This window comes from Lithobates pipiens, unplaced genomic scaffold (genome assembly GCF_037356315.1).
Source record: "Lithobates pipiens isolate NorthernLeopardFrog02 unplaced genomic scaffold, aLitPip1_a1.2 Scaffold_10, whole genome shotgun sequence".
In the NCBI taxonomy this organism is placed as follows: Eukaryota; Metazoa; Chordata; class Amphibia; order Anura; family Ranidae; genus Lithobates; species Lithobates pipiens.
Window position 1 is genome coordinate 109,391,727 of NW_027507686.1, and position 12,090 is coordinate 109,403,816.

A 12,090-nucleotide genomic window follows, 5' to 3' on the forward strand; every position below is an offset into this window, starting at 1 on the left:
CTGGAGGGGAAGAATCTGTTTTGGGGCCAAGAAAGGAACTCTCTCGTAGCTGTAGGAAATCAGATCGCAGACCCATTGGTCGAACAGCCGAGAGGTCCACCAGGCTGCAAAATCCTGAAGGCGACCCCCCACCTAACATTGTGGGTAGGGGGCAAACCTTCATGCGGTAGCACTTTTGCTCGCAGGCTTGTGGCTCCAGGGACACTTTGGTCCTTCAGCGGTCGTCCTGTCGGGCTGGGGGCGCTTGCTCGAAGCTCCGGGCAGGCGAAAAAGCCGCTATGAGTGGAAAATGAGGGCCCTTGCCTGTACTCTTACCACCTGGGGCATTTTTTATAATGTCATCCAAGGAGGCTCCAAAGAGCCGGTCGCCACGGAAGGGAAGATCAGTCAGGGCTTTTTTGGATGCCTGGTCAAGAGACCAGCAATTTAGCCAAATCAGGCGCCTCAGCACCACTGCTGACACTGAAGCACTGGATAACACAGGGAGAGTATGAAGGGCCGCGTCACAAACGTACTTCAGGCCTTGCACTAGTTGGTCTGCTAGTTCCACGCAGACAGGAACAGCCTATGCTCTCCTAATTTGCAGTGCAACAGTTTTGCCCAGTGTCTGCGACAAAGGTGCGAATGCCAGTACTGGTCGCATAGTTGACCCCACAATAAGGAACAAGCCACTGCCTTGGCCTTCCTGTCCGTGGGATCCTTAAATGCAGGCGTCTCCTCTACCGGGACCGTGGGTTACATAGTTTAACCTGGATACTGGGGGGTCCACGAATGGAGGAGCTGACCATTTTTGGATTAGGCTCTCCTCAAAAGGGTAACGCACCACCTTGTATTTGGGGACCGAAAGTCAGTTGCAGTCGACCCCATTCCTTGTAAATGAACTTAACAAATAAGTCAGATACGGGAACACCTCAGGTGAACGGGCTGGCTTACGGGACCCAAATGGGACCGCTAAATCAGTAGAGGGATCTGCTGGCTCCTGAATCTTCAGGGTATCACGCACAGCTGTGATAAGTGCTCCAACAAGCACTTTGGCGCACACGGACCCGGACTCATCATCACTGTCCAAACGGTCCTGGTCAGCGTCATCTGAAACGACAGAGCAGGGGTCACCAGCCTCAGAAGGGCCAGAGTCTGCGTCAGCTGCGGGGGGGTGCACTTTTTAGCACCTTAGCGCCCATGCACCGCCTCTATCTTGGCAATAACTAATCGAAGACCGCCGAAAAGGTGTCCAAGGCACTGCGCATTCCACAGGCCAACTGGTTGCAATTGCCTGGATTTCGGGGGAAGAACCACCAGTTTCTTTAGCCATGCTGACCCTACCCCGTCTGCCACCCGAAGGGGACTCCCAGGTGCCGAGGAATCAGCTCTGTGTCAGTGGAAGCTGCTGCTAAAGCTGAAAAACTTGTTCAGGCTTCTATAAAATGGTGACGTCCGTATGAGGACATAGCACAAGGAAAATGGCCACCGAAGCACAGGAGAGCATGCTTTCCCTTGCCCACACCCAAGATGGCCGGAGATGAGAAAACCATGAGGGACAGAGCTGAAACAAAATGGCAGTGATCAGCGCTGCAAGGGACACTGCCAGCCAGCGGAGCTCCCCCCAGACAGCCCCTGTGCAGACACACTCACACCGCCCAGCAGCCACATGCCTCTTCTCCCACAGGGGAGCGGGGAGGAGAGAGAAGATAGGGACAGGGAGAGATGAGAGGGAGGTGAGGGACCCCCGAATCGACCTCCCAGGGAATGCCCAGCTGCTCAGCCCCACTGAGGCATTGAGAGCTGTACTTACAAGTCCTGAAGAGCTGGGAGACATTTCATTACAGACCCACTCTCTGATCAGTACAGGGTGGCTGCTGGCCTCGGCACACTGACGCAGACATCATTAGCCCGGTCATATGTGCGCCCGAAGCCTAAAAGCTCACTGACCACCTCTGGAGCTGAGGTTTCATCGTGGCCAGCCTAGCGCGTAGCTGAGACCTGCATACGCTCGATGGCCAGGCTGGGGAGACTACAAGGATAAGGGTATCCAGCCAATCACCCAACCAGCTGTTGATCGTAGATCACAGGATCTATCATCTTGCGCAAAGTCAAGCTTCTGCAGCAGAAAAAACAAAAACAGACCGATATACCCGTCAGGGTTCCTAGGTCCTTCTCCTTCACTAGGCAAAATAAAACTAAGGCTGCAATAGCATGCTGAGGGGTTGTTACCTAAGGGACCGCCCTCGGGCGGAACTAGAAAGTTCTAGTTTTATTACATGTTAACATGTAATGCCTAGTCCTCTCCTGAAGGTGGCATAACAACCCAATGGTCTAAAGAGAGAAGCTGTGTCAGTCGGTGAATATATGAGAAAACGGTATCGGTACATCCCTACTTTTACATACACTGAATTTGATGTTCCCAGTGTAACAAAATAACTTTCAGTTACCAAAACTACTCAAAACTGATTTTAAATAATTTCCTTATTTTTCTGGGTAAAAAAGGTTATTCATTATGGCTTCAAAATTTCCAGGAAATTTTCCACCTCCACGACTGTGGTCCCATTGGAGAGGCTTTCCTCTTTGTCCTGGTTACCACTGTCAAAAACAGAAAGTGATGGAAAGTCCAAAATTGTAAAGATATCACCAGGACAGGGGGTGAGGGTATGTCTTCCAAGAAGGACACTTTATTTGTCACAACTGCATGTGAAATTCCCCCTCATCTCAGAGAGGAACATTTAGTGGCACAGGCAGAAGTAGTTGGTCTCCTTTGCAAGTAACAGTCTGTGGCAAACGCACTGTGTATTCTAAAATCCAGCTCATCAGAAGTGGTTGTCCGATGGGGAAAAAGAAAGTAATGCTGAAAGCGGAAGATGATGGTGATTTACGTTATAAACGACTGTCCAAAGGGTGGAGATGGATGACTTGGAACACGGAGGATGAGGCAGAGAACATGGTGGTGTGGGCAAGTGAATGAAAAACATAAGTAAAGGTAGATGAGAGTTGAAAGGGAACCCATACTCTTAATTACTAATATTTCATAGACTAATCACACGTAGTTATAAGAAAACAAGTAGTTCTGCAATAGCAGTCCTATAACCTTGGCAACTACATACCAACCAAATGGTTAGATGTGAGCTACTCACCAGATAAGAACTAAAAAGTTTGCTTGGTTACAGTGAATAAACTATATTACCATGTTAACATATAGAAACCGTTTACAACTATAAATTGGCTTCACCGATTCTTACCACTATCAGTTGAACCTTCCTTCTTGGAACGCATTTTTCTTTTTCGCCCACGTTTGCCTTTCTTGTGCATTGCCTCCCCATCACCTCCATTTTCACCTTCAGTACCATCAGGACCAGTGCAATTATCTGAATGTCTTGACATTGTATTCTAAAGAAAAAAAAAAAAATACATTGCTGAACAACTTGTTTTAAATTAACTTTAATTACAAGAACACAGGTAAATATTTAATATGTGCATACAAAATACAATGAAATTTAAGTATAAAACCCTACCCAACTTCAAGCTTGTAAGGAAATATGAACAAGTGTGAGAAGATATTTTATATTTATATGTGGGGTACGGTACCTTGATTTAATGCATTCCTAACCCCCATCTCTCTCAAAAAAAAAAAAAAAAAAAAAAAAAAAAGATACTGTTCCTAAAGCAGGTGCTTGTGCAGTCTAATCTGTCGCTTTCTAAGCTGTAAAATACCGGTTTGATCCTGCCTGTTCCTGTGTTCCCTTTGTGTGCTGAGCAGCGTAATCATGGCTGCTGATCCACGATACAGTGTTCAGGTTGAGTGGTTCCGTAGTAGCTGGCAGTAAAGTTAAAGATTACTAGCAACAAGCTATACTACACTGTGTACGTTTGTATACAATTATGCCTCTCCTCCTCCAATCTAAGGGCTACATCGGGAGGGGCTGAGCTAACAGCACAGCAGTCAAGTGACCTCCCGAGGAGTTTCAGCCCCTTCTACTGTAGCGCTTAGATTGGGGGGGGGGGGGGGGATTAGAGTAGCCAGTGGTCACATTACCAGCCAGAAAATAACAGAAATAAGGTAGAGGCATAATTTTATACAAACATGTACATAGTGTAGAATGGCTTGGTAGAACAGAGGGGCTGCCAGTAATTTCTCTGTGTTTACAACCATGTTAAATGTGGTGGAATGCATATAAGTTTCATATTTTCAGGTTTACAAAATTTTCTGAAAGTATAGAAAAATACCTGTTGATCTTGCAAGGAATGTGCATGTGTATTTGTGTCTTATTGCTTTTTTTTTTTTAAATACTTTATTACAACCACCTTCACATAGAAGGGACCTTCAACACAGAAAAGTGAAGCTAAAGCCTGGAGCTGGCAAACTTTTTTCATTTCTGAAAAATCAGACTTATCACTATACACTGACCAATTAGTGCTAGTCTAACAAAAAATAAAATGTAAATGTATACCCCAGCTTTTGCTTCCTTTTGAAAGGATCAGCTTTCTGAAAAATAAATAAATGCACATATTTGTGCAGGAAAAAGAGCCTAACAGAGAATTGCACCTGCAATCTCAGGCTCCTGCAGGATGTCCTCCAACTCAGGGCTGTGCACATCTGCTGCTGTTCTCTCCCCTCACATCTGTGATTCACTTGCTTTGCTGGGACACTGGGAGCTTTGGCTCCTGCTGCTGTTAATCAAAGCCAGTGACGAGGAAGCGGGGGGGGGGGGGGGGGGATGGCCCAACTGGTGCTGCCTGTTGCCTGTGTCAATGGAATACACAAGTGCCCCCTTGGGAAGTGGCTTCCCATGGGGGCGCTGGACAGAGAAGCTAGGAGCGCCAGAAGAGGTGGTTTGGGGCCACACAGAGCAGGCTAGTATAGAGAGATTTTTTTCCCCCCTTTACAATTTTCTTAGCCAACAGGACTCAAAGGTCTGAAGATTGCCACAACGCAGAGCCCAGTGCTATAATTAACATTCCATGCTAGCCCAAAACATCAGCAGGCCATGGGTATAGCCTCCAAAGCCAAATGTGGGAAAACATTTTGATTGCCTGTGAATTCCATATCTTGGAGTACAGTGCAGGACACAGGCAAAGTATTTGTAGACCTTGGGTTATTGGCTCATATCTTCAGGCGACACTGGCAAAGCTTTCTAGGACAAGCCCCTATAACTCTACCCCACTTTATAAATCCTCTGCAAGCAACACACAGGATGTCTACATCCCAAGAACACCATTTCTAACGTAGCAGATCAAAGATGTCTAGGTGGCTGCAGCAGAGGCTTCATTCTAGTTGTCCACTCCTGGGATGTGGATCGCTTGACAACGATTTGCTTCCCTTGAGATTATTTGGCTTGTAATCCTTACCTGTTCCTCCTTATGGAGAAACAGAAATGATGAATGGAGGAGGATGAGTGCTGAGATTATTTGGCTTGCTTTCTTTAACCACTTGCTTACTGGGCACTTTAACACCCTTCCTGACCAGACCAATTTTCAGCTTTCAGTGTTCTCACACTTTGAATGACAATTACTCAATCATGCAACACTGTACCCAAATGAATTTTGTGTCCTTTTTTTCCCCACAAATAAAGCGTTCTTTTGTTGGTATTTGATCACCTCTGGGGTTTTTATTTTTTGCGCTATAAATGAAAAAAGACCAAAAATTTTGAAAAAAAAACACGCATTTTTCTTTGTTTCTGTGATAAAATTTAGCAAATTATAATTTTTTTTCCATAAATTTTAGCCACAATTTATACTGCTACATATCTTTGGTAAAAATAACCCAAATTAGTGGATATTATTTGGCCTTTGTGAAAGTTAGAGAGTCTACAAGCTGTGGTGCGAATCGCACAAAATTGATCACACCTGATGTACTGGTGGCCTATCTCATTTCTTGCGACCTGAACAAGTCAGGAAAGTACAAATACCCCCCAAATGACCCCTTTTTTGAAAGTAGACATTCCAAGGTATTTACTAAGATGCATGGTGAGGTTTTTGATGTTGTCAGCTTTTTCCCACAATTCTTTGCAAAATTAAGATTTTTTTTTTTTTCTCACAAAATTTTCAATGTAATAGGTTATTTCTCTCACATGGCATGTGTATACCACAAATGACACCCCAAAATACGTTCTGCTACTCCTTCTGAGTATTACGATACCAAATGTGTGAGACTTTTACACAGCCTGGCCACATACAGAGGCCCAATATTGAAATAGCACCATCAGGCGTTCTAGGAGCATAAATTACACATTTCATTTCTCAACCACCTATTACATTTTTGAAGGCCCTGGAGCACCAGAACAATGAAAATGCCCACAAAGTGACCCCATTTTGGAAAGCTAACACCCCAACGTATAATCTATGAGGCATAATGAGTCGTTTGAATGGTTCATTTTTTTTACGCAAAGTTGTCCATTTATAAGCTATTTCCAACACATAGCATGTACATAGCAAAAATGACACCCCAAAATACGTTCTACTACTCCTCCTGAGTATAACGATACCAAATGTGTGAGACTTTTACACAGCCTGGCCACATACAGAGGCCCCAATATTGAAATAGCACCATCAGGCGTTCTAGGAGCATAAATAACACATCTTATTTCTCAACCACCTATTACAGTTTTGAAGGCCCTGGAGCACCAGGACAATGGAAATGCCCACAAAGTGACCCCACGTGGCACTGACGACACATGGCACTGACGACACGTGGCACTGACAGATGGTGCTGGAGGCAGATGGCGCTGGAGGCAGATGGCGCTGGCAGATGTCACTGGCAGATGGTGCTGGCAGATGGCACTGCGGCTGGCAAATGGCACTGACGGATGGCACTGGCACTGGCGCTGACGGATGGCACTGGCGCTGGCAGGTGGCACTGGGGCTGACGGATGGCACTGGCAGGTGGCACTGGGGCTGACGGATGGCACTGGCAGGTGGCACTGGGGCTGACGGCACTGGGGCTGATGGATGGCACTGGCAGGTCCCACTGGTGCTGGCAGGTGGCACTGGCGCTGACGGATGGCACTGGCAGGTGGCACTGGCGCTGGCACATGGCACTAGCGGCACTGGGGCTGACGGATGGCACTGGTGCTGGCAGGTGGCACTGGGGCTGACAGATGGCACTGGCAGGTGGCGCTGGCGGCAGTGGGGCTGACGGCACTGGCGCTGGCGCTGGCAGGTGGCACTGGGGCTGACGGCACTGGGGCTGACGGATGGCACTGGCAGGTCCCACTGGTGCTGGCAGGTGGCACTGGCGGCACTGGGGCTGACGGCAGGTGGCACATGGCACTGGGCTGACAGATGGCACTGGGGCTGACAGATGGCACTGGGGCTGACTTAAAGATCGCTCTCCCTCCTCACACGCTGTCTCTGTGTGAGGAGGGAGAGATGCGGCAATGGGAGATGATCTCATATGTTTACATATGAGATCATCTCCCATTGGCAGCTGCGATCACGCTGTGAACGGCCGCTTTGATTGGCCGTTCACGGCGATCTGTATTTGCCTGTCTCCGGGAGACACGGCGAATACAAAACTTCCACGATGCGCACATTGCGGAAGTAAACACAAGGCCGTCCAGGGACGGGCAGGCGAAGGAACCCGCCTGCTCTACGGCCGTCATTCGGCTATAGGGCGGGCGGGAGGTGGTTAAGGCTGCATGATTCCTGGTGCGCTTTGGTTAATTTAAAGCGGCTCTTCATTCATCTTTAGAATAATTAAAAGTCAGCAGCTACAAAAACTATAGCTGACTTTTAACCACTTCCCACCCAAGGTCTTCATAGGACGTCTTGGACTTTTAGTGGAGATATCTGAATGCCTGCAGTTGCAGGTATCATTCAGAATTTTTGTTCCTGCCAGCGATTCCCTGCAAAGTAAAAATCATAGCGGCTATTTAGCCTGTGCTACTGGCGAGCAAGAGAATTATATAATCGGTGGAGGCAGTTTACCATTAAGCTGACTGAGGAACAGATTGTCCCCAGCCATCTCTATGATCTTCAGAGGCTAGGCACAATGTTATGATGTCACTTCCGAACTCAGCACATTTAAACACTTCTATGTTTTTTGCTGGAAAGGCTGAGATTTTTTTTTTTTTTAACTCAGGCTTTCCAGCCTAGAGGAGAGATGCAGGGTCTTATAGACTCCACATCTCTCTATAAAGAGGATTACAAAAACTAAAAACAAAAAAAGCGCCCCTGTATGCAGAAGTGAACGCATATGTATGTCATGCCCGCATATGTAAATGGGGTTACCACACGTGAAGTATCGCTGCAAACGTTAGAGAGAGCAATAATTCTGGCCCAAGACTTCCAACTTCAAACAGGTAACCTGTAAAAAAATTAAAAGCGTCGCCTATGGAGATTTTTAAGTACCAAACTTTAGCGGCATTCCACGTGTAGGCAATTTTTAAGCTGACATGTTAGATATCTATTAACTCAGCATAAAATCATCTTTCACATTATTAAAAAAAAAAGCATTTGAAAAATTGCTGTGCAAGTACCGTGTGACAAAAAGTTGCAACGACCACCATTATTATGGTACTGTCTCTGCTAAAAACATATACCGTATATACTCGAGTATAGGCCGACCCGAATATAAGCCGAGGCCCCCAATTTACCCCCAAAAAAACTGGCAAACTTATTGACTCGTGTATAAGCCGAGGGTGAGACATGCCTGTCCATCCCTGTGTGTGTGTCCGTCCATCCCTGTGTGTCCGTCCATCCCTGTGTGTCCGTCCATCCATCCCTGTGTGTGTGTCCATCCATCCATCCATCCCTGTGTGTGTGTGTGTCCATCCATCCATCCCTGTGTGTGTGTGTGTCCATCCATCCATCCATCCCTGTGTGTGTGTCTCCATCCATCCATCCATCCCTGTGTGTGTGTGTCTCCATCCATCCATCCATCCCTGTGTGTGTGTGTCTCCATCCATCCATCCCTGTGTGTGTGTGTCCATGTGTGTGTGTGTGTGTGTGTGTCCATGTGTGTGTGTGTGTGTGTGTGTCCATGTGTGTGTGTGTGTGTCCATGTGTGTGTGTGTGTGTGTGTGTGTGTGTGTGTGTGTGTGTGTGTGTGTGTGTGTGTCCAGCCTACCTGTGTCCCGAGCCTCCGTCCCGTGCCTTGCCTCCTTGCCTCCGTCCCGTGTCGTGCCTTGCCTCCGTCCCGTGCCGTGCCTTGCCTTGCCTCCGTCCCGTGCCTTGCCAGGATCGCCGCTCTTCGTCGGCGCCTCGGCGGCCATTGTAAAATTCAAAAGCTGCGCCTCCGCCTTCGCCTGTGATAGGCGGAACACTGAATTTCCCAGCAGCCTGTGTTCCGCCTATCACGGACATCGTCTCATCCTCGTCCGTAGTACGAGGATGAGACGATGTCCGTGATAGGCGGAACACAGGCTGCTGGGAAATTCAGTGTTCCGCCTATCACAGGCGAAGGCGGAGCCGGAGGCGCGGCTTTTGAATTATAGAATGGCCGCTGTCTGTCTGCTCGACACGCTGATCGAGCAGGCAGACAGCGATGACTCGAGTATAAGCCGAGGGGGGCACTTTCAGCCTCAAAAAAGAGGCTGAAAATCTCGGCTTATACTCGAGTATATACGGTATATTGTTTGGGGATTTTGAGTAATTTTCTAGCAAAAAATTTATGATTTTTACATGTAGGAGATGAAGGCCAGAATTGGCTTGGGGTGGAAGTAGTTAATAAAACAGACACTCATCTATACCAGGGTCCAGCGCTGTCCTCACCAGGCTTCGGGCCCTGGTGCTGACACATTAACTGTGGGCAGCCAGCTTTGACTGACTGATTTTTCCTACTGCTTTCTGGGAAGGCTGCAGAGGAGGGGGGGGGGGGGGCGGATGACCTGCCAAAACCATGGAACGCAACTTCCCTTTTAGCGTGAAGTTCCACTTTAAGCCACAGCCGTGGTATTATCCGACAACACCCTGATTGGGGGGGGGGGGTCAAGTTGCAGACCCATTTTTATTGTTCTAAGTTCCAGGTGTGACCATATTTCCTGGACTATGAGGAACTGTAACACTCCTCTGTAATTACTTTCCAGTGATAAGGAAACACTCCTCTACTATTAAGGCTGGGCTGGAGATCCACCAAGTTATGGAATTCCTTGCTTGGCTGTAAAGGTGCATAGGTAGGTTGCGAGGAAGACAATATTTGTTCCAGGTTGACAAGATGCTGTGTTGGATGAGGTTTCAAATAAAATTGGGCAAACCGTACAGCCCTGAATGGTGTGACCACGAGGCTTAGAACTCTCATGGGGAAGCTCATTGTGGGATTAATCTTTGATCTGCAATATCAAGCATGAGCTTGAATAAAATTTTCTTTTCTGCAAGGAAAACCTTTGCTTTGAATGTGTCCAGGGCTAGACCCAAGTATTCAAGGCAAAGAAAAAGCTGGATAGCATATTTTTAGAAACCGATTCCCCAACTGAAAGCATTTTAACTGTCATGTGGCTGGGTATAATCTCAGTTGGTGTTCTGGAACAGAATCTGCAGCCTAACATACAGCAACAGACTGCTACAAATACTGTCATAGACCAGCATCTGTGAGTTACAATGGGGCAAGGAGTCGCCGCAGCATCATGAGTGGACTGTTGATATGCTTTACAGTGTTTTTACATCCTAGCACTGGGATATATTAGCAAGATCTTTAGGAACTCAGCTAATTGCTGTCAAATCTGTTACCATTTTATTATGGCTGTGCAAGTTTGCAGTTGGAGCAGAGACTGTAGACTAAAATAGTGAGGGGAAAAAAGTATTCGACCCCCTGCTGATTTTGTACGTTTGCCCACTGACAAAGAAATAATCAGTCTAATTTTAATGGTAGGTTCATTTTAACAGTGAGAGACAGAACAAATACTATATCCAGAAAAACGCATTTCAAAAAAGGTTGGCTCCCCTGTGCAAATTGCTGTAGCTGTACGGTGGCCGCTTTAAGGGCTATATTGAGCGTGCATACGCCTGTGCCAGTGATGTCCACCAACCACCTCCTCAGAGCCAGAAGGGGGATCTGTCAATGTAAATAGACAGATTCCCTTTCTGTCATGGAAGTAGAGAGATCTGCTGTTCCTAGTGTTCAGGAACATCGATTTCTTTACTCCCAGTCAATACCCCCCCCCCCCCCCCAGTTAGACAAACGTTCCCATAGGGAACACTTAACCCCCTTCCCAGTCAGTGACATTTATACAGTAATCAGTGGCTATTTTTAATTCTGATCGCTGTATTAATGTCAATGGTCCCAAAAACGTGTCCTATCTGCCCACCACAATGTCACAGTCCTGGCCAAAAAAAAAAAAAAAACACGCCGATGGCCACCATTACTAAAAATTCCATAAATATATTCCCTATTTTGTAGACGCTATAACCTTTGCACAAACCAATCAATATTCACCTATTGTGATTTTTAACCAAAAATATGTAGCATACATATTGGCCTAAACCAATGAAGAAATTGGTTTTGGATTTTTATTATTGCAAAAAGTAAATTTTTCACTCTTTGCTTATAGCGCAAAAAAAAAAAAAATGACAGCAGTGATCAAATAACATCAAAAGAAAGCTTTATTCGTGTGGGGGGGGAGGACATCAACTTTGTTTGGGTAAAGTGTCGCACGACCACACATTTGTCAGTTAACCACTTAAAGACCTCTTTATGAGATGTGCTGTTTACAAGTTAAAAACATTTTTCTTTTGCTAGAAAATTACTTGGAACACCCAAACATTATCTCTCTTTTTCGAACACCCAAGAGAATAAAAATGGCGGCCGTTGCAATACTTCGTCACATCGTATTTGTAAAGCAGTCTTACAAGTGCACTTTTTTTTTGGAACAGACAGACTTATGAATTGAAAAATAAGACAAAGTTAACCCAATTTATTTTTATATTGTGAAAGATAATTTACTTGGCGTAACATTAACCACTTCCCGACCAGCGCACGACGATGTACGTCGACAGAATGGCACGGGCAGGCATATTGGCGTACAGGTACGTCCAATATTCAATGCCGCCCTGCCATCGGGAGCTCGCTGCCGGCTGTGTTAACAACATTTCTCCATTCTGCCTAGCAACTAGTGACGCTGATCTCTGCTCCATGTGATTGGAGCAGAGATCAGTTTTCACTAAATG

At 46.4% G+C, this 12,090-nt stretch overlaps 1 protein-coding gene and 1 non-coding gene across 8 annotated transcripts in view; one reads left to right on the top strand and one right to left on the bottom strand.

The window, feature by feature from the left end:
• CTCF (CCCTC-binding factor) overlaps positions 1–12,090 on the bottom strand; it is a 364,630-nt gene that overhangs the window by 55,433 nt on the left and 297,107 nt on the right. For all 7 annotated transcript variants that reach the window (XM_077457321.1, XM_077457303.1, XM_077457314.1 and 4 more), the window contains one exon: positions 3,231–3,378. In XM_077457321.1, coding sequence (XP_077313447.1) covers positions 3,231–3,378 — 148 coding nt within the window. The remainder of the gene's footprint in view (positions 1–3,230; positions 3,379–12,090) is intronic.
• Positions 5,317–5,452, top strand: LOC143956449 (U8 small nucleolar RNA). Its single transcript, XR_013269921.1, has one exon. It is a non-coding gene; the product is annotated as a U8 small nucleolar RNA (small nucleolar RNA).